General features: G+C 34.9%; 1 protein-coding gene across 3 annotated transcripts in view; it reads right to left on the minus strand.

Annotated features, from left to right (window-relative positions):
* ADGRV1 (adhesion G protein-coupled receptor V1) overlaps window positions 1-23,973 on the minus strand; it is a 565,435-nt gene that overhangs the window by 485,602 nt on the left and 55,860 nt on the right. For all 3 annotated transcript variants that reach the window (XM_078448177.2, XM_078448183.2, XM_078448190.2), the window contains exons 10-20: window positions 21,069-21,245; window positions 18,724-18,947; window positions 14,457-14,583; window positions 14,174-14,359; window positions 13,243-13,423; window positions 12,347-12,510; window positions 11,138-11,261; window positions 9,652-9,918; window positions 3,921-4,047; window positions 3,099-3,316; window positions 1,730-2,473 (exon numbers count right to left, since the gene is read on the minus strand). In XM_078448177.2, the coding sequence (XP_078304303.2) occupies window positions 1,730-2,473; window positions 3,099-3,316; window positions 3,921-4,047; window positions 9,652-9,918; window positions 11,138-11,261; window positions 12,347-12,510; window positions 13,243-13,423; window positions 14,174-14,359; window positions 14,457-14,583; window positions 18,724-18,947; window positions 21,069-21,245 (2,539 nt within the window). The remainder of the gene's footprint in view (window positions 1-1,729; window positions 2,474-3,098; window positions 3,317-3,920; window positions 4,048-9,651; window positions 9,919-11,137; window positions 11,262-12,346; window positions 12,511-13,242; window positions 13,424-14,173; window positions 14,360-14,456; window positions 14,584-18,723; window positions 18,948-21,068; window positions 21,246-23,973) is intronic.

The raw sequence follows: 23,973 nt of genomic DNA on the forward strand, positions 1-23,973 counted from the left end.
TTTCATGAAAATAACAACATGAAGCTCCAATTATATTACTATGTATCAATAATCATGACTATTTCTTTAAAGCTCTCCCTTTTCGAAAATTCACTAGTTCTTATTTCTTTACTTATTCCCTCTCCAATAACTCAACTAGGATATTTATATAAGATGACAGCTTGGCAGTACTTTGGGAAAAAAGTACAAGTAATACTGTTTATAAAAATCATCAACCAAGGCAGAACCCAGGTAGTTGTTTTAGGGCAGTCACAAGTATCCTGCAATTATTATCTCAATCGCCCCTGCAGCAGTTCTGGACTAACTATATAGTAAAGAGAGTGAAATATCTATGACAGGCAAAGATATGATGAACACTAGAAACAATACTGGGCAAAAGAAGCCAGGCACTCAAGTATCCACACTGCTCAATTGATTTACATAAAATAAAAAAATAGGAGAAGCTACTCTCATGCTCTCAGAAATGGCAACAGTAGGTGGGCAGGGTGGTGAGTCAGTGATTGCAGAAGGGCTAGAGGGGTTCTGGAATGCTATTTCTTGATCTAGTTAGTTACATGGGTGCTGAAATTAATGAATTTAAAGTTTTAAAACTTCATCTATCTGTACACCATATGGAACATATACTTTTATGTATCTTAAAATACCTAACATATACTATAGTTCATTAATATATTTTAAATATATAAATACTTTGAAATTTTGTTTCCAAATTACAAATTACAGAAACAATCTAAGTTCCTTGCAGTACGCTAAACAGAGAAAAGAAACACCAGCTCTTGATCTCCCCAATCCTTCCCACTCTCATTCTACCACCATGCCATCACCAGATGAATCAGTGGTAACAGACATATGCATATATTCACACAATCAAAAGGGGATTGATTTAATGCTACAGAATGCTGTAAGCATAATCCTTGGAGGTGAAATCAGTAGCGTGTGCATGTTGTTTCTTTTGGGCATTTTTTTTCTACTAGAAAAAAAACACAACCAGATACCCAATGCAAGGAGGTTCAGAAGGAAAATAGTCTAATAAGCTACAACCATATAAGCTGTGCTCTACTTCCCTACTAATTAAAAAATAATCACATCCTAGGATGGAGGGGCTGGGAAAGAATTGGTGATTATAATGGAAATAACCAGTATTTCTCAAAGAAACAATACATAATGCAGATTGAAGACCACAAAGCCTATTTCTTCAAAGCTCTCCACAGAATTCACCAATTTACCTACTAAGACTATAAACTTCTGTAATTGCAGGGCATTTTAGAGTAATTTTTCTCTTTCAACTCCTCCTTAACCTTACACCCAACACCCTTCACCTCCAGCAATTCACCAAGCAGCAGTTCCCCAAATTCAATAGGCTGTTTCATGTTTCTATACCTCTGCTCTTTTTTCTACCTGGAATCATCATGCCCCATCCCTCCTACTGCCTATGGGGAGATAAATATTCTGCCTTCATAATTTTTCTTTCATCCCACAATATCGAGGTGATCTGTTTATACATACACATCTCTCTCCCAGAGCCTATTTTAAGTACGTCAAGGATAAAGACTTTCCCTGATTCGTTTCTGCAACACTCAGTACAGAATTTATGGTTTTGGTAGGCATAGCTTTATTACAGAAATTAAACCAATACACAAGCAGATTTTTAAATACCAGTTGGCCTTTGTAAGAAATCAAAATTTTTAAAAATTCAAAATTCAGTGTCCTAGTCAAAGATGACACTCACCATCAATAATGGCTTCTCCTTTCAGACTCTTGATTCCTCTGGGCATCGCATTTCCATCAAGGTAGAATTCAATTATACCATCATCCAGGACAATGAGAAGATGAAGCCAAACATTTTCTTCTAAATATTTCGTGACTGTTGTCTTGGCAATATATGTAGCATTGGAACCCAAAGTTTTGTAATGAAGAGAAAGTGTCACATGGGATTCGTTTGTTTGAATTTTTACCCCATAGTAGATGCTTCCATTACCATCATCCTTTGCTATAACAAATCCATTTGTATTGGCATCGGGGATTACCCAAGCTGAAAACGTAAAGTTGGCAATTGAGTTGTTCTTGGAAGGATGGTATTTTGGATGAACAGTTCCAAATGCACCCTCTACTCCACTGAAGTACAAAGCATCTGTTCCACTGTGGTGACGCCGCATGTGCGGCTGTAAATGCACAGTGCTGGGGAAAATTCCAACTAGCAAAAAATCTATCATTGGGGGCAAACCATCAGTGAACTCACTGGACAGTATTTCCCAGCCTACTCGTACATCACCAAACACACCCTGCTGCCTCAAAATGGTAAAATTGGTAATATAAGACATATCGTCTTCTGACAGGACATCTTCTGCAACTTCTCTCTCTAAGCACTCTGGATCCAAGATGAAAATTCCAAAGGGATCATCATTAAATGGAATCATTACTGTCACCTGGAGGTTGGTTCCTGCTAGTTGGCCCCCAGGACCTGGAGATCCACCTGTAATAAGATTGACTTATAATAAATAAGAAATCAGAATCTGAAGTACTTTCCAGTATGAGGTGAAGACAAAAGGAATTTGACTAGCAAACTTCTGGTTAAATAACATAGTCATTAATCAATGAACAACAATGTCACCATATGTTTTTTACCACATTTTCAGAGGTATTTTGGCTCAGAATAATTTCATTAATAACCAAAAAAGCATGAAAAGAGAATATTAACTAGAAAGTTTTAATTCCTGTGCTTAAAACCACAAGTAATGGGGAAACTGATTGTCTAAATTGTTTCAATGGCACAAGACCAAGGTTTAAGCTACCATGAATCTGTACTTCCTAACTTCCATTAATATTTTGTTGGAGATACTCTATTTAGTGAGGAAAAAAATCTATTTAAGTTTAAGAATGAATGTAAGTCTCCATCCATAAAACTTAGCCAAGCCAAGACCACAAAATGAATGTTAAAAATAATGCTTCTATCAAAAAGGGTATTTTTGACATTTAAAGTTGGACAATCAAGATACAGTTACTTTTTCATTAATTGTATTTTTGGTACAGCTCTAATTACTTATGTATAAAACATCAAATTTCAGCAATAAAATAAATAAGGTGGAAAAACACAGCACCTGAAATGTTTACAAGCTTTAAAATATAAAATTCATTGAATTCAGGAATTTTATCTGGAAAAGCATGGAGCATTATTGGTTTGGCTTCTTCACCATCCATAAAGTTAACAATCCCTGAAGTTTCATAGAACTCCTGTCCAGGCTGCAAAGCAGAATCATTCTCAAACAGCTGCCAAGCCACAGAAACATTGCCAAAGTGTCCGCGATGCCTCAAAATCCTACGTAACAAATTAAAGAAAATTAATTTTTATGAAAAATATATAAGTAGTGAATTTAACTCCAATGATAGCTTTCTGTGTTATCTCAGCAATAGACTTTTTCTATTTACCATCTTTAATATAAACCAGCCAGCTAATCCTTAGTGAGAACCCATGATTAATCTCACGGTAAGAGAATGAGGCAGAACTTTAAACAACAAAGAGAAGCCATCTTAAAAGTCATACTCTTCAAAGTACAAACTGAAGGGTAAATTCTAAACCCCATCGAAAAATATTTACAGAAGAACTGGCAAGAGTTCTTCAAAAGCAAAGGATGGGGTGAGGGTAGTCACATATCATTTGAAAGAAGAGTTGCAGAAGACCTTGGATAACTCAAGTCTCTCAGTCCTGATGATGGAAGCTGAGGTGAGGAGGGTACGGATAATAATTTCTGTTCACCAGCTAAAGTGTTGTTTTTTGTTTTTTTTAAACAAGTGGCAACACCATAAACAAAGCTTATAGTTCATTTTGAAATTTTGAAATTTTGAAACATTAATAATATTTCAAATTTGTGCATGCTTAAAGGTTTTATTTTATCCAATTATGCTTATTCAAATATGCTTACCAAAATGCATTAGTCTTTCCTTCTTCTACTGCTTTGTCTATGGGCTCCAGAGAAAAAATGCCATTTGGGTCATCATTAGCTTCAATTATCACTGTAGCTATTCCATATTGATATACTACTGTATCACCTAAATTAAAAAAATTAAAATAACAAAGAAGTAGTTAACTTGCTATTAAATTCATATTTAAAATTAAGGAAAAGTTTATAATGAAGTTCAAATTTCAGCAAGAATTTCCACAATGAAGGTCATAAATAAAAGAGATGCCTAGATAAGTTTAATGTGACTTGTCTTTGTGGAAATGTTTAATTACAGAAGACCTACTTCACTGAAAAACATAGAAGATACTTTTCTTCACAACAGGAATATTGCTTTAGTTTAATTAGAAATCAAAAACACAGCTTTATGTAATTCAAATTTTTGAGGTATATTCTTTCTTTTCATAAAAAATGGGAGGATTACCCCATAACATAAAAATATTCCTGTTCAGGGGCACCTGGGTGGCTCAGTCAGTTGAGCTTCCAACTTCGGCTCAGGTCATGATCTCATGGTCTGTGAGTTCAAGCCCCGCGTCGGGCTCTGTGCTGACAGCTCGGAGCTTGGAGCCTGCTTCAGATTTGGTGTCTCCCTCTCTCTCTGACCCTCCCTCATTCATGCTCTGTCTCTCTCTGTCTCAAAAATAAGTAAACATTAAAAAAATATATTCCTGTTCATATTAATTAGAATGGTCTGAACATTTCCCTTTTTAATATTAAAAAATTTTTATTTTAGAGAGAGTGCATGAACAGGGGAAAGGAGTAGGGCGGAGGGGGGTGGAGAGAGAGGAAGAGAATCTTAAGCAGGCTCCTTGCTCAGTAAGGAGACGGTGAGGGCTCAATCCCACGACCCTGGGATCATGACCTGAGCTAAAATCAGGAGTCAGATGCTCAGAATGAGCCACCCAAGGCATCCCTTGGGCATTTCCCTTTATTTATATTTATTTTTTTAATATTTATTTTTGGGAGAGACAGAGAATGAAGCCTCGGGGCGGTGGGGGAGGGTGTGGGAGGGGGAACGACAGAGGATCAGAAGCAGGCTCCACACTGACAGGAGCAAAGCCAATGCAGGGTTCAAACTCACAAACTGTGAGATCATGACCTGAGCCGAAGTCAGACACTCAACTGAACGAACCACCCAAGCGCCCCGTGTATTTCCCTGTAAGTCTCTGTTTTCAGGAAGCAGTTTGATCTGGTCATACACAGAACAAAGCAATCTTTATGGTGTTGAACTTGATTCCTCTACTCCAATTCCATCCAAAGTATGTCAGCACTGTTATTGCCAATAACATTCTCATTATTTCCCAGAGATCTAAAGCTCTTTTCTGTTCCTGCTGTTCCCAAAGCAAGCAAAATCCTCCTTATCTTTACACTTGTTACTCCTCAGGACCCGGCTCAAGCGACACATCTTCCAGGAATTCTTCCTTGAATTCCAAAGTTAAGGTAAGAGAAGTTCCACCATGTTCCTACAGCACTTCCCACTTTGTCAGTGTATCATAACAATCATAGCACTAATTTAGTACACACACCCACACACACATACAATTCTACTGTGAGCTCCTTGGACAAATCCTTCTTAATCAATTCCATGCCCTGAAGAGTAGAGTTCCAGTAACTGGTACACAAAAGTTATTTATGAATGTTAGCTGAACTGAAAGAAATAAAACTTTTAAAATCAGATAAGGGCAACATCTAAAACTAAAATTATAGAATCAGAAATTAAATGCAGCAGACCAGTACATTAAAAAGAATTTACATCAATATACAACTGTACTCATACTTACTTTGATAACTAACCAATGGAAAGAGGGAAAAAATACTGTCTAGTAAAATAATTGTACAGAAAATGCTGACAATACAGAATAACCAAATACCTCAAAATATCGAATCATAAAAATCTAGGAAAAACAAAAATAATAAAATCTAATTTTGGCAGGATACTGATGCCATGTGCATTTGTCATACAACATATCACACGTGGTACTAAAAACTCATTCCGTCCCTCCACAGGGAGAATTGACAGTATTTAACAAGGGCTCTGAGCATGGCCACATCCTTTGATTCAATAATTCAATCTTGGGCCATATACTGTGAACAGTAACTATCAGGGACAAATATCCATTGCCAACACTAGGTCCTGTTAGAGATGCTACCCATCCAGCCCTCCTACCGTTGATCCCTTCAGGGCTCGATGTGTTGACATCATAAAAGAGGAGAGAAGAGTGGAAGAGAAAGAACTAAGAGGAGATATAAAAGCACAAATTATGTCATCCAAGTCTTCATAGCTAAAGTCACTACGTCCTCAGATGCCATGACATCTGGGAAAATATTGAAAACAAATGCAGTGGCAGTATACCTCAGGCCAGTCATCCAGTGACACCGCTTCCTCTTACTTGTTCTCTCTCCAAATATCAAAATATATTTCCCCAATGATACATTTTACAAAATAAACATAGTCATTTCCTTGCATAGTCATGTTACATTCTCTATGTAAGAGGTTTGGATGTTTTGGGGCACCTGGATGGCTCAGTCGGTTGAGCATCTGACTCTTGACTTTGGCTTAGCTCATGATCTCAGGGTTATGGTATCGAGCCCCATGTTGGGCTCTGTGCTAACCATGGAGCCTGCTTAAGAATCTCCCTCTCTCTCTCTCTCTCACTCTCTCTCTCTCTCTCCCACTCCCCCATCCCTCCCTCTGCCCTTCCCCCACTTATGTGTGCATGTATGCTCTCTCTAAACTTAAAAAAGAATAAAAAATTAAAAAGAGGTTTAGATATTTTGATCCACCATAATCATAGTGACATTTTGTTCCTGACAATAGTTGAACCCCAGTGACATTTTGACCCCAAAGATTTTGGGGATACAATAATTTTCCACAAAATGACACCAAATTAATAAATGGAATTAAGAACTTATTTCTACAGCAAACTATTAAGACTATGTCATTTCTTCATCACGACAGCAAAACTTTTTCACTTTTACATCACCAAAATTATTTTTATCTATAGCAATTTCTTTCATTTAAATTTTAGGACAATTAATCAAAATGTTTCTGGTCTACATAATACCTGATTAATAATTGTGGGGGTTTTCTGTAACTGTAAAATTTATTTTGTGGACATTACTCTACAAAGTTAATTTTTTCCTCATAAGAATTTTTCATTTTTACTTTTTTGATTTTCTTATTAAGCCGGGTGAAAAACAAGAAGGGAAACAGGAAGAGAGACACAACTGAAGAGAGATAAAGATAGGGAAAATGACAGAGAAACACAGCATAAACAAAAAGTGATCTCTTTCTTTTCCTTTTTTTCTGTCTGAGTATTTCAGTCCAAAAGACACAAGGTAAAGCACAAGGCAGGCATTCACAGTAAGGGCAGACGGTTATGGCACAACAGTGACCATAACAGTGGTCCTCAGTGACCATAACAGAGGTCCACAGTGACCTCTGTGGAGGCCATCTCCACAGAAGAAAACCTCGGTGTTAGATGTTGGAATCTGAGTGGAGTGGGAAGGCATCCACACAGGGAATTGGCCTAACATAGGAAGCTAGAACCCTAGAGGGGTAAGAAAGGTAACCTCCTCGTGTAAGGAGGATAAAAGAAGCAACGGGGAAAAGTGGTTACAGAGGGAATTAATCAAGTAAGTAAATATATTAATGATAACAGCTTCTAAAGTTAACAGTATCAGAGAAAGAAGGGACAAATATGGAAGGAAAGAAACCTGGAAGCTTATAACAAATCACTGAAATAGAAATAGAAATATTGGTATGAACTAATGGTTTTCACATAGTTGGATACAGAATTACAGATAGACAAGTGTATGTGTATGTATATAGAAATAGATACATCAATACATGCCTAATTTCTGTACACAAACAGGGCCGAGGAGGAACATACGCTGAGAACAAATATGCCCACCTAATGCCCAGATTCTGGTTTCTAAGAAACATCCTTCACTGAAAGAAACCAGGCTTCTTGGAGAAATGACGAATTTCAGGGTTGTCACAGGAAAAGTATAAGATGAGTTTATAACAGCTTGCTGTGCCAGGAAGTAAGAAAATGCTCACAGAATAATATGGAATATGTCAAAAAGACAAAAAAGTCATCTCAAATAGGCTACCATTAGCCAAATCTGGGAAAATCTGACCACCAAAACAAATAATGACAGTGAAATATAACCCACTGTATTAAAATAAAATCATGAGTCAATACTGATATATAGATCAGTGAAAAAAAATGAAAGTTTGGTGAGTTACAGGATATTTACTAAAGTGTGTTCCCCACAAAAATATTTATTAATTACAAAGAAAAAAGTACAGTAGAGAAGCCTGGCAGTCACCACCTAAATTATGGTCAAAGTAAACACTGCCATCAAGGGACAAAAAACAAAATCACGTGTCAACTGAAGAGATGGTTAAGAACACAGTATAACTTCTATGAAATTCCTGCTAACGATGTAAAACCTGAAACTAGTAATGGGGAAATATCAAACATAAAATGGGCGATGTTCTACAAAATAACTAGCCTGTAATTTCTATATTATAACGGTCATAAAAGTCAAGGAAAGACTGAGGAGAACTACTCCAAATTGAAGAGATTAAAGAGACAGGACAACTAAAATCAACGCATGATTTATGAAAGGATCATTTTGCTAGAAAGGACATTATTGGGACAACTGGAGAAATCTGAATGGGGTCTGAGGCAATGACTACATTAATGTTATATTAATGGTTATACTACATTATGGTTATATTGTGGTTATGTAAGAGAGTGTCCTTGTTTGTAGAAAAAATGCACTAATGTATTCAGGGGTGATGGAATATCCTATCTTCAACTTATTCTCAAAAGGTGCATAAAAAACTAGCTCTTTGTACACTTAAAAGAATAAATGTAGAGGGGCGCCTGGGTGGCTCAGTCGGTTGAGCGGCCGACTTCGGCTCAGGTCATGATCTCACGGTCCGTGAGTTAAAGCCCCGCGTCGGGCTCTGTGCTGACAGCTCGGAGCCTGAAGCCTGTTTCGGATTCTGTGTCTCCCTCTCTCTGACCCTCCCCCGTTCATGCTCTGTCTCTCTCTATCTCAAAAATAAATAAACGTTAAAAAAAAAATTTTTTTTAATAAAATAAAAAAAAGAATAAATGTAGAAACAAGCTATAGACTCACCAATTGACTAAAGGTAATATCAGGACCCAAACAGTGGGGTCCAAACATCCTGCCTCATTTATGGTATAGAGAAGAAGAAAGAGCCTATCTTTTCCTTCTTGAAAAGTACCATTCATCATGGCTATACCTTCAGAGAATTATCAAACAGCCAATTGTATTCAGCCATCTACAGACTGCAGCTTCCTGGCCAGTATGTCCAACGCCATGCTAGAATGGCAAGGGGTTACAGATACTGATTCCCTAAGCCCTTGGGTTACTAAACAAGGCTGAGGGTAGCTTTAACTAGAAGATTTCTATTCCTTACATAGTATCACAATTTTATACATGTGCCACATTGTGAAAAAAATTAAAAATAATGCCACAGAGTATACCAGGCACATGAAGATTCAACACGTATATTCTTCATTCTTTCCCTCAAAAAAGCAATAAAAGAAACAATTCTGCTCTTGAATAGTCATAGACAACAGTTACATACTTAATGTCATCTTGATAAAGGTACTGAAACAACAGATCCGCCATAAAAATGTAATTTATTTACCTGTTGAATTAAAGAGGATTATATAAAAAGACTCATCTGTTTCTGGGATATCATCTTCATTAATGAAGACAGATATCCTCTGCCTCCTATTTCCAACCGCAAAAACGAGCGCTTCTCCCTTTTCAACAGGAACAAAGTCTCCCTCTCTTGCAGTAGCCTTCCCATCCATGGTAGCATATTGGACAGTGCAGGCAACATCCACAGATCCATTTCTGACAACTGTAAAGTTAGCAGTCTCACCTTCCTGAACTCTCACCACACGAGGTTCTGAAATATTTATGAAGAAAAGAAGGAACATGTGAGCTTTTCTGATCCCATCTACATATTTTCAAATCACTTTGTTTCTCCCTGCCCAAACAAGAACTGTCCTCCATTGTATCTTTGCTTAAAGATTCAACTCTATTGCCAAGTCCTACATGAAGCCTCTTCTGATTACTTCTAGGTTAGTAACCTTCCCCTTGCCTTCATTCCTACAGAATTCATGGTCTTCAACTCTCAAGCTGTCAGTAAATTACATGCTGAATCCTCTGCCTACTGTTTCATATACCTCATATCCAAATTCAGATTGTAAGTTCCTTGAGAATAAGCCCAGCTATCTTATGTTCTATTTTTGCCACAGCAATTAGCAGAAGGCTGAACACAGGACTAATTCATTATGTACATGTTATCTGAATGTTAAGAATAGTAATCAGTAAAATTCAAGAGCTTTAAAAGGTTCCTGCAGTTGTAAATTGAATGGCTTGCAGAAAAAGGTTTAAGAAAGAATTAGACACCAATTAAGCTCACAAATCAAACTAAAAAAGGTCAACTGCAGAGAACAAACCAATGGTTCCAGGAGACAGAGTGGGAGGGTGGGGACTGGGGATAAAATAGGTGATGGGGATTAAGGAGTGCCCTTGTCACAATGAGCATGGGGTGTTGTATCCAAGTTTTGAATTACTATATTGTATACCTGAAAGTAATATCACACTGTACGTTACCTATACTGGAATTAAAATTACAATGAAAACTAAAAACTGTCTAGAGTCCCCAAAGAGACTTCTAAAGAAAATTAAAATGCAAAAAATAGGGAATCCTTAATTTACAGATCCAATAAAGATTAGTTATTACAGTAAGTGAGCATCCATTAGGCAAATAATACCCAGACCCTGAACTGGCTACATTGTGTACTGGAAGAAGTTTCATGAAGAGTGCTCTTTACTGCACAAAGGCAAAAGAAATACCTTGGAATCTGAAGGCAGAGGGAGAACAAAGCTAGTAAAAACAGTACTTGTTTTATTGTCTTTTTCCTTCCGACAACCTTTAAAAACATTTCTTAAAATATCAAACAGATTAAATAATGATCATTCAAACAAATCAAGAAATCATATTTAAATAAGCATCAGTTGTGCTTTCTTGAAAATGTTCAGTTAAAAACGTTACTGAAAACATATCTACCTACTGTTTAAAAAGATGTAAAGTCACTCAAAAAAGACAGAAATACCACCTGCAAAATAAATGGGGTCATCATTTCTTCTAATCCTCAGAGTTGCAGTAGTTCTATTTCCTATCTTAGCTCCTCCAGTGGCATTAAGTAGAGTAATGGTGAATTCCTCCATTTCCTCTGGAATCTTGTGGGAAATGTTATACATGTTTTAAGTCAGGTGATTTGCACAAACAATTCTATACTACAGTCCTAAATTATGTTTTATCTTTTAAAAAATGACTCTATTAATGGCAGTACTAACGTTCACTGCCATTTGAGGCAGAAGCACCCTAATGACTCAAGTAGGATTCAGACCCAAAAAAACATTTTAATATGCATTTCATCCAAACAGCCATTTTATTCTAACTCATAAAATTTAATAGAAATCCAGTTATTTTGTTTTATATATGCTAAAAATATAAATAATACACAGCTCACATTATTTCTATAAGAAGATATGTGTCGTTTACCAAAAAAAAAAAAAAAAAAGCCAGAAAAATAACTTTTGGATGCATTTAGAACAGAGGTCATAATAGTAACAAGAGTGTGGCTAGCTCTCAAAGGCCTCTCACAAACCTTACTGAAGCTTCACGCATAAAGACCTCATTCCCATGTCCTACCAAGATGAGATTCCCTACCATCTCTGAGTCTATATAAATCCATAGGTGAACACCATTTCTCTTTCATTTCATCCATGTAAGCTAGTGTTCTCTGCATCCTAAAATGGAAGCATGTTGGAAGTCTTTCTCTCAAGGAACAAGCCTGAGGGAAAGTAAACAGCTTCGTGACTGTTTAAAGCACAGCTCAGCTCAGAAAAGTCCACTCCCATTGTTACTAAGTTCTTTCTCTTCACTACCAATAACATGAGCACCACTCTGGGTCCATGATCCATCTGGTCCTTTGTTCCGATTCTGAGAATGCACCAAGAGCATACTTAATAGATGGTACACCCTTGTCTTCAAAGGCCCAAAGCACAAGCGGCACATTTAACCTCAACCTAACCTCGACACTTGTGCATGTTACTGGCAACCGTGAGTTCTAAGAGTTAAAAATGCCTTCAGGGAAACAAAAAGTATTTCTCTTTTGGTGTCTATTCAGACATTATCATGCCTGCATTCTTTTTGACATATTTTCATGACAAGATGTATTGCCAGATGATTAATTATTAAATAAAAAGTAATTATTAAGCAATGACAACGCATAAAGAGAGTTAATATATGCAACATTTACCTCATCTGGAAGGGAATAAATGGTGATATTTTTCGAAAATTCCTGATCTCCAAAGAAAATAGTCCCTTGGACAGGAAACACATCTTGTGTAAAGTCTGGACAAACCACCCATGATACACTAACAACACCAAAGTTGCCTCGATTTCTTACTACATCATAAACAGCTGTGAAATACAAATGTGTATAATATACATGAATATATATTGAACACTTATAAAATAAGTAAAGAAACTGCTTAAAAAACAAAAGTAAATATAAGACCTCTTTTTAATAAAAGCCAATCATTTGCTTACATGGGTTCAAAGTATGTATCTAAATGTGGTAACCTAGTTTTCTTTCTGCAGGTATAAAATTTGTGCAATAAATGGACTTGATCTTATTTACCACAGTTTGGGGATTTAAAAGTCATTCAGCACAGGGAACAAAATGGTGATTAATCAGGTTCACCTATCATAAAGTTCTAAAAGGATATTTGCTAAAGCTGCTAGAGGAAGCTGTACACTCAAAAGTAATTTTTTCACCTACACAGACGCTGCTCTAAAAATAAGCTCCTTCTCATTTCATGCCACTGCACTTAGCTCCCAAGCACTAATTCTCAGTTTTAAAGTCTCTCCTATTTGAATCCTATCGTTCAGATTCTACCACATGTGGTTAACTGAAATCAAAATATAACTGAGACCATCATTATCATTACATCATTATCATTACAATACTAAGGTAAGAAATAAAAATAGGAATCCTAAACCTCATTTTTAAAAACACCAATGTCTGCACTACATGTAATTTTAAGGCAGATGGACAAGTACAAATAACTATTTGCTAAAGAAATAAAATAAAAAGTGGTTAATTTCCTCTTTAGTAAACAATACTAGAATATGAGAAGCAGAACAAATTACCACTATAGGTATCGTCTCCTTTACTTTCATTGATCATAACAATTAGATCATCAGAAACAAACTCTATAATCCCATGAGGATCGTCGTTTTTTAGAATCGTTATGTTGACAACCGTGGCACTTCCCAACTTGCTTTCCCGTTCACCATGGCTGCTGAGGACCACCCAGTAGTGTTCATCCAACTAAAGTGAACATGTCAAATTAGGAAAGATATAAAGTTCAAATCTTCAAAGCAAATAAAATACAGATAATCAGGAACACTACTACTACCTATTTTTCAGAAACATACCACTCACTGAGAAAACAAAAGAGCTAATATTATTTCTAAAACAATTGTTTAACATTCTCCTGCCGGGTAAGGGAGACATCAGATATAAAAGTACATATTATCCAAAAAGAGAAAAGAGAAGCCATGAGACTATACTGAAACAGTAAGAAGACTTGGACATATCACTGATGATCTAGTCATTTAAACTAGCACATGTAAATAAAATAAAATTAATTTCAAAGCTACATACACACTGGTGTGCAAACATGCTGGAACAATATGTGGTTCCATCAATACAAAACTTAACTTTATTTCCTTTAAAAATGTGATTTTATAGAAACACTTCAAACCCATATTATTACACGTTCAAACAGGTTACATACAATAAGGCTTAACATAAGTAAACTTATGAAAACCAATCACTGAAAGTTTCAGATCATTTGGTATTTCTTTATGTAGGACAAACATACAATTCAAAGTTGAATGAATCTTCTTTTGCTTTTTAAACTTGTTTTTCTTTTCTTTTGCAAACATAAATACTTCTCAATCTTTTCTTGCTCACTTCCATTCCTCTATCTCCTTGTCAATGTTCAAAATATCTACAGTCATAATGTACTAGATACTATCAGCTTTCCACAAAAGTACAAGAAAAAAAATCCTGTACCTCTGGTATCCCATCCAATCTTGATAACAATGTGATTACGATCTCTCGTTCCCCAGGTTTAAATTCTAGCACCCCTGTGTTTCCGTAGAATTCATTGCTATCTCTCGGCTCTACTCGGTAGTGTAGAAACTGCTTAACCAGAGCTCCCCTGGATCGGGTGATATGGAGCTCTACAGATTCCCCTTCCTTAAAAAAAATGAAAATCCACAAAAGTTCAAATCCATCAAGACTGTTCTCCTCGAGTTGTGAGTACAGAATAGATGGAAGTTTCTTTCATACTTACTTTTATAACATAGGGTCCTCTAGATGTAGGAGAAAATTCAAAAACTCCCCCAGGATCATCATTTTCCAAAATAATTAGGTCACGGCTAGTATATCCAGATTTTAGCACTTGATTTTCCACACTGACCCTGTAAAAGGCAAAGGGGAGAAAAAGGCATCCGCCACCTATAATCTTAACTTCTCAATTTTGTAGCCTTACTTATAATATTTACAACACTTTCAGAAAATGAATATGAATGTTACTAGGAGTTAAAGTGAATTTAAGTGTATTAAAATCACTTAGGATCAAAATAGTTTTACTCGTAACATTTATGGAAGAATTTCTATTTCTGAAATCTTTACATCTTTCATATTTGACTGAAATCGCATGTTGCCTAAGTACACCAAAAATACAGTAATCAAAGGCAATAAATATATTTTTATAAAGTACCAAATCTAGAAATTTGTTCACAGTTTTAGAAAAATTTAATTTGTAACATGTAGCTAGAAAATATATTTAAATAAAATTGTTTTGACTTTACATACACTTGAATTTTTTTTTTAAATAACTCATGACATTAGATTATACTAACTAAATAAAAGTTGGGTAACTGCTTGGGCTAAAGCAAACCATACAGATAAAAAATAAATGAAATTATGATTAGATTTTAGAAATATTTTGTGACCTTTCATATGGTTCTATTCACTTCAATTTCAACCTCATAATTTTTTGTTATTATATAAGAAAATATAGGACATACACCAAAAAATATGGAATAGAATGGAACTGAGATGTATGACTTGGTAAACAATTCCAATACATCTCTCAAAAGAACATATTTAAAACCAGATTATTTTTTTCATTTCTGGTTTTTATGCTCAATGTGTAATTAGAATGATCAAAGGGACTGGGAGGCAAGGCTCTGGGGGTTTAAAAGCCAGCATACTCTGAGAATTCTCAATCCTGCAATCTGCTCTAAACCTTCCCTAATGTCACTGTCTGCTAAACCAAAAAGTACTCATGATCAGACCTCAAAATTACAATGAAGCCACAATTAATATGTAGAAAAGACAGCTCACTTCCTACGTAAAAGAGAATCAGAATTAACATTCTTCTCTAGCTTTTGGATATCGGACAACCAACACCTAGCATACTCATGGCCACAGAAGAGACAGTCCAAATAATAGGAAAGCTATTTGTTATATTGTTAATGCAGTCATATGATTTTCATAACAAATCTGCCCATATTTCATACACACTCCTCTTACCATTAGAAAATGAAACTACACACAAAACATGCACAGGCATCAAGCAAAATTTCTCAAGACCTGTGGTCATGCAGAACCACGCAGAACCACAGCCTTGTCCAAAACAATGGGTGGAAAAGCAAAAGGTTGAAAAACCAAAACCAAAAACAAAAAAAAAAAACAAAAAAAACCCCAGTCATTATTTTGTACACTTACCCAAAAAACACGACAAACCTTTTGGTTTCTACCCTGTCAACACAGAAAGAAGTATGGGAGGGACGAAAAAGGAGACAGAGACACCATTTGCCAAAATCTCACTAATACTGCTAGGAATTTGAATGACAGAGTAAAAATAAAGCTAAAGAAAGCTTTTCATTTTTCCCCCATGAGCCAGTAATGTACACTTTATGGGAATTCTGCACATTGGTTTCTTTGCTATTGACAAACGCTAGCAAGAGGTTCAGCAGTTCCCACTTGGGAAGGATGACCCCATGGCCAGCCAGCATGTCAACACCCATTGAAGACATTCCTTTCCAGGCCTGCTCCAAGGCGCGGAGGCCTGCCAAGCACTGTGCATGCTCACAGACCGCAGCAGCTGAGCAAATCTCATTCAGCCTGACTTATAATTACTTAGTAGCTTTAATGAGGTTTTTAAAAAAACAAAAATCTTTGTCCTCAGATCTGAAGCCAACTGTTCTTTGAAAAAATTAAAACTCTATAAGCAAAGAAATACATACCTTTCCCATTTGCATAGAAATATATTCAAGAAGCCATAAGACAGCAGTTTATCTTTTAATTTTGACAACTATTACTTACAAAGAACTTAGTATCAGGAAATCTAAATACTTTCAAATTTACAATGTATTGCATTTTCAAACAGCCTCAAAAAACACATGTCAACATGCACAACACAAGGGCTTCATTTTTAAAGTCAAATAACATTGTAAGAATGGGGTTATACACCACATATACAAAAAGTTTTCTGAAATAAATTGGAAAAATAATTTCTTTTTCTGATTTGGGGAAAACTAAACAGTAAAATATTTTTTACCTGATAAGATATTGAAAGCATCATAAACTGTTTAACTCCAGAGCAACTTTTATCTGTACTACAGAGAACTTGTATTTGAATTTGACTTTAGAGAAAGTGTATAATGTACCACAATAAAGTGTTAATTATTTTTGTTGCACTATTATATCATAACGTAATAATACTTACTACCATTCATTCTTTCATTTTAGTTTTGTTAAAAATTTGCAAAAGTGAGATGGTTTTGGTAAAATATATTATTTCCAATCAAAGATTTTATTCTCATATTTATTTAATTAAATATGTCTTAGAACACTCAAAGGTACTTTGCTCATTCTTGTTCATGCACAACTAATACAAGTAAGCACTAGTTGCTAATTGAATTAAAACATTTTAATATAAAATTGAAATAATTTCCTGTATTTGAAAAGAGAGGAACTAATAATTCCTGAAATTCTCTACTCCATGATTTGTACTTCTTGTGTATTGTTTTTGCCGATGGGAGACAGAGAAATAAACACATAAAAATTATATTTAATTAAAGGTTTATATTATAAAGTTAAAATTGACTATTTTGATGGAATTATAGTCACTATAAACTTTCAGAGATGAAATTTAAATCATTCTTCAAACATTTGGCCAAAGTGGAAACTCATTAACAATTTCTATGAACTGCTATATGTCTGGCTTATAACTGCTGTTCACTTTCTTTCAGTTTATTTTTGAAGACTGTCTATTGATTTAAGAAGTACTCAAACCTAACTACGAGAAAAAGAATGTAAGTGAAAAAATAATCATTTTCAGTTTTCACTTACATTACATTTCACTGATTTTCTTGAGTCATTTGAAATACCTTTCCATAAGATTTAATGTGAAATACGTATTTAAAACATAAGTCATTTGGACAGTGTGAGTGTTGCATTTGGTTTTTGCTTTTTTGTTTGTTCACTTTGTTGATGTTTTGTTACTTTTCACGTAAAAAAGTACACATAAAATGGTTATGAAAACAAAATGCATAGCAGACATTCTGTAAATTTATTCCGTACATTCTTATTTTTCCTCAACATAAAAATAAAGAAGAGCTACTAATCAGGTTTATGGAATATGTTTACGCAAAATACCTACAAAGAAAAACCTAATGGTAAAATATAGAGGATCAGGGCTTCCATAAAATAATGATTACTATTTCACTCCTGATTCATGTAATATAAGATAATGCCAATTAAATTTATCTGTGAATTTTATTGTTTATAAAATATGAATTTTACAAAGCCCTCCAATCACACTAACCCCCTCTAATATGTATCAACTTTAATATAGGGAATTACAGTACATAAGATTGATCTTGATTTTTTTTAATTAACTGACATCAGTTAAATACAGTATTCTTTTTCATTTTTGGAGATTTTTTGAATTGCTTAAAAAAATTCTCTTTAGGAGACTGTAATATTTTCCTAATACCAATTATCCACTGAGAAATATTAAGTAAATTCTCATTATTACAGAAGAATACCTCTTAAATTTGTACTTTTGATTCTCTAAAAATATAAATACTATTTAGCGTTCACATTCTATGCTAAAAGAGAATTTCATTATATAAAGATTAACGCTTTCTTTTTACTCACTCAAAATAAAGCTCTAATCCTCTCCCCTGTTGAAAATGAAGCCAACAGAGCTGTTTGCTTAACCTAACATTTTAGATTTGTTGCTGCCTACTTTTTTAATATAGCAACATATTAGCTATGCTTATGATGTATCTGATACCTTTCATAAATTTTCCCTGTAATGTTTCCTCATAATGAATAGCAGGGTAAAAGTTCACTATGTCATAACACTCATAGTTGCCATCAACAAAAAACAAAACGTCAGAAGAGTAGCCAAATGTTATCCACTCAGTTTTTTCTTTTTACTTTATATGGAGGAAATAATTAAAACAAAAAATTATTTCAGAGACCTTGAACATATAACATATACGTGTTACTAAATAAACATAAACTAAATGGGTTATTACCTGTCTAGAGAAAGTGTTACCGTCTCATTCATTTCCGGTGTATCATCAGCTTTGACCGTAATGTTGATTGTTGTGTCACTTTGCCCAGATAAAAACACAACAGAGCCATTAAAGGGACCTATATCGTCCAGGGTCACTGCTTTTGAATTAAAGCCAGAGGGCTTCAAACTCCAATAGACAGTAGCCTGGCCATCAGTTCCATCTCGATGTAAGGGAATGTAGACCTTATACAAAGAAAAAAAATGGAACAATTTCTTCTGAAACATATGCTAACAAATTATATAAGCTTTCAGTTAGGGCATGCACATGTTATTATGTGAATTATGAATATATGCATTCTGCATAGAGAAGCCAACTATTAGATGACATTAAAAATACAACTGAACAAGCCTTCTGTTTAAGCATAAAAATAATTATAGATATAGCTAATTCTTATTAGTATTTGCTAATCAAGTTTATCTACGAAATTGCTCCCACCCAAAAGTATCCCTAACCTGGGATTTGTCTTAATAAAAAGAAAAATATTTTAAAAGTCAAAAAATCATGAAAAACAGAACAATCTGCCTGAAGAATACATTTCCACTGCAGTTTCTCTGAAAAAAAGAATTAACGTAATATCACAATATAAACTGAAAAATGAGCTTTTGTAAGTACAACTAGAAAATTATGTGAGAGGCATCCTAAAATGATGAGGGCAAAAATACAAAGTAATACCATTAATAAATGTTTCTAACCCACACAATAAATGCAGTAGAAACAAAATCAGATACTCAAATCATAATTCTGGGTTACTCTGGACAAGTTACTTAACCTCCCTGACCTCAATTTCCACAAGTGAAATGAAGCTAGAGTTTCCCTATTTTGTAAGTTTGTGGAGAGGATTAGAGTGCCTCTCCATTGTAGGATCTAAATAAAGGATACCTATTATAATAATTCTGAAACAAATTATATTTGGTAGTTTTAAGTGTAGTATATTTCAAATATACATAATAAAAGGATAAATTATAGATAATGATAAAGTTTTTTCAAATAAAGAATATAAATGAATACTTGATGGTAGATATGCCATTTTTTAAGCCACTAAAAAAGGTACTTTCTTTGTTCTTTGCTTTTTTAATACATCTCATCTTGAAAAATAGAAGACATTTTCCTCACTAACCATTCTGCTAATTTGACTAGCAATAGTCAGGGCTGGAGACTAGGGAGCAAAATAAGATATTTAGGGAAGACAAAAAAAATTAACAGAGGGCTGAGCCTTTTAATCACCCTGAAGAATGGGTGTGGCCTGGGCTACAGATGAAACACAGAGAAACAGAACCAAGGGAAATTTCCACCCTTTCTGTTTCCCAGAAGGAGAAGAATTCAGGTTCATAGAGCCCAAAATTTTCCCTCAAAACTTACTTCTCTCAAGGGAAAAATATGAAATGGTACAATGACAGATGAATGAAAGAAAGCAATCCACTCTAATTTTTTTTTTTTTAGTTTTTAGAAGGAAACAGAGTATTAAGAAAAAATATAAAAAACCACAACCATCTTAAAAAATTAGCTTCTCTGCCTATTTATAGAATGAAATATACAAACAAAGGAAGTTGCAGACACCCCATTTTGACATGAGGCTTTGATAACAAAAACAGTTATCTTCTTTTCTGATCTGAACCCCAAACTACTTTAAATCAAACAGAAGTGTGAGAGACTTGGAAAGGGTCTCAGGGATAGACTGTGACTCAGAAAATGGTAAAGCTGAAGGTTAGAGCCATCCCTGGATAGATGGCAGGAAAATTCAATTAGGGTAGGGAGCAGGTAGGGGTGCTGAATGTATGAGTATGCTTTTGTGTGTGTGCGCATACACAAAAATGCACCCATATATATAATATAAAATTCCTAGGATTTGGCATTCCACTACTTTACCACCATCACTTCCATCACCAAGCAGAGAACCCAAGGCAGCCACCCCAGTCCTGCCCCAGGAGGCAAGCATAAGGAATGCTAAGAAATGGAACAGGCCAAGGATACCTGAGGTACACATGACTTGGCAACAAAAAAATATATTTGGCTATCACTCTGTCAAATGTCATAGCACCACCTAAAAGTAGCCACGTCAAAATACTCAATTCTGGCCATGAGCGATTAATTCTAATTTTATTTTTTCAAATATGACAAAAGATGATGGAAAATCACATCCTCATCAGTTATTTATATCAAGTGACATATTGAAGACTTGCTGCAAATGCTGGTGCTTTTCAAGATCTGTTGCTTTTGTATGTTAATACTAAAAAAAAAAAAATAGTGTCTGTGCATTATCTCAAGACTCATTAGGCCCCATCAATGAGAATAAGCCTACTTACCACTTCAGCAGCAGAATCTTCTGGTTCATGCAAAATGATTGGAAGGTTGCTAATGAAGCCAATTTCTCCATTTGCAATGTCCGAAGTAACCGCTAAAGAAATATTTTGGATTTTCCCAAATCTAGGACTTATAGGCGGGATTGGGGGAATTATGTTCACCAACTCCACAGTTTCCAACTATAATAAACAAAGAAACAAACACAATGAAAAATTTTAAAGAACAGAAATTTTTAAATTGAAAAAAAAAAGTCATAATAGCATGGGCACCAAAGTAAATACAGCTAAAGTTCACAAATAAACTTGGCAATTTCACCTCCTCTTTCATTCACCATCCTATTTCAATCTCCTGCACTGGCTTCTTGGGCTCTTTTTGCTCTTCAGTTATTATTCCCCAAGGTTCTTCCTAAGCCCTTTATCTTATAATTTCATACACTCTCCTTAAAAATCCCTAGATCTCTCCTTCAAATTCTAAATCTTTATAATCAACTGTCACAGGACATCATCTAAATGTCACACAGACACCTTATAGACAGAATGTCCAAAATAGAAATCAGTATCTCTGTTCTATGTCCCATCACCACTAACATCACCAACACTGCCATCTTCTTTACCTCCTTATCACTTATACCCAACTATCTTGACTTTAAAGCCAAATAGAGTTGCCCATATCTCATTCTTCTCTTCCACTCACCACACCTCCAATCAGTCACCCACTCCCCCTTCCCTGACAGAGAAAATTCAGTATCAGAAGATCATTCAGAACTCCAAATGTAACTTAACATGTCTTTCTGTTCAAAGAAAAACAGCCTACGTATAACACAAATTATCCCTGTATGTACTTAATGAACATGGCCACTAGAATAACTTTCATGGTGTTCTTCTCATCTAGAATGGCCTCTCATCATCTCACAAGTCCAAAGTGTACCTACTCTTAAACACCAGTTAAATCTCCCTCTCTTTCCAGAAGATTTCCTGGTATCTACAGTCATCTTTATTCTATCTCTTTCTGAATTTCTACTATTAACCTCACTAAACTTAGAACTTTATCATAAATTTCACATGTTTCTTGCTCATCATTTTATGCACTCCAGACTTTTACTTTCCAGCAAAGTCCTTGTGAGTCTGTGGTCTTCTCAGCCTTTTCCCAGCCATGACATAGACCCAAAACTGCAGCTGAGACACAGTAAATGTTTGTCGACTCATCCCTCCAACACAGAATGAGCTCTATAGGAATCTTGGTATATTACAAACCTTCAACATCTTAATATTCTAACTTTCCAAAATTCAGCTGATCAACCCATGCAGTGTTCACTTGAGAATTATAGGAACAGACAATCACTACAAGACTGGAAAAATCATAGAGATTTTAAGTTGAAAAGCAATTTTGAACTTAGTAAGACATTATGGACCTCCCACTCTATAGAGCCCTCTGTTAGGCTTTGTAATATGGAAACGATGCGAGTAAGTACCACCAGAAGAGACTTGCAATTTAAGATGATTTTCCACAAGTGGACAGGACTAATTCTGATCCGACATACAACCTCACATTTTATGATAAACAATATATATTTTATAGAGCAAAAGTAAATGCCTTTTTTAAATGTCATACATTTTGTTTTAAAAATCACATACAGGAAGACAAAGATAGGAAAAATTCCATATTTGGTAAATAAGTCATTTGAGTAAAAGAAAACAAAGAAATCAGATTGACCAATTCTCCCGCAAATACAGTATGTAGACTAATTCAAGTAAAATAGAACATGTAATTCTTTAGTATACTGCATTTACTTTATAAAATAAATATAATGTAAAGGTAAACAGTAAAAGCCACATAACTGTCATTCTTTCTAGAGAAAAGGATTATATATGTGCACATATAAATTACTATTTATCTTAAAAAACATCACAAAGAAGAAACACATAAAATTTATATATTTGAATCACATATAAATATAAGTGCATTGCTTGAAGGCAAAGATGTTTCTAAAATATATGGCCATGTGTGAGTCAGCATGTGTTTGTAATGAACAATCTCATTCCCATACGCTCAGAAAGAGCTAAACTAATAATACTGTTTATATCAAGAAAAAAAATGTATTTTTCCTTCAAAACTTTCTAAAAAGGAAAATAAGTCATAGCTTACATTTATCAAAAAAGCTACAGAATTCATTCTAAATATAATATTTTTGAAAACACAAAGAAAGAAGATATAGAAGGCTATGAAATGAACTGATCCAAAGGAAAATGCTAATTTTCCAAGGCTTATTTCCTAGTCTGTAAGCCTTTTTGTCTGGGTTCCTTAAGCATCTGCTAAATCAAACTGCCCCATTCACAAAGAGTCGTTCTTTGCTTTCAGATGGTTTGCAACTGGGACAGCACATTAGCAAACCCTAAGCCTGCCAAAAGTTGTATCTCAGACTAATGTACTCAGCTGAGAGGGTTGGTGAAGAATGAGGAGCTCATGTCTCAGATTCTCCTTTCTTCACTTTCATTCAACTTTCCACAGAGTCTGATGCCTCCTATTCTTGAGTTGCTCATCCATTATGTACTATACAAACTATACAACCTTCTAATTTCCACCAGCCTTCCACAACCTACAGCTGTTTTGAACCTTGAGGAATTGTGTCTGTGACTAATAATGTCTCTTTCGCCCTATAGTGTTAAATTAACTGTCTGTGCTGTAAGACCTTTGTTTTTTAACTGAATACAGAAGAGATAAAGAATTGAGTCTGGAATTAGTGGTGCAAACAGATTTCTAAACTGGCATCACCAAAATTCAGACATTATACACTTCTTCAAGCTTTTCCTTACTTTTCAAGTATCACGAAGAAAGGAAATTCTGTCATGTTCGTATGGAAAGATGAAAAATAGCTTGGATAATATCTGATCCAGAGAACGTTCTGAA

The sequence above is a fragment of the Panthera onca genome, chromosome A1 (genome assembly GCF_046562875.1).
Source record: "Panthera onca isolate mPanOnc1 chromosome A1, mPanOnc1 haplotype 2, whole genome shotgun sequence".
NCBI classification, from domain to species: Eukaryota; Metazoa; Chordata; class Mammalia; order Carnivora; family Felidae; genus Panthera; species Panthera onca.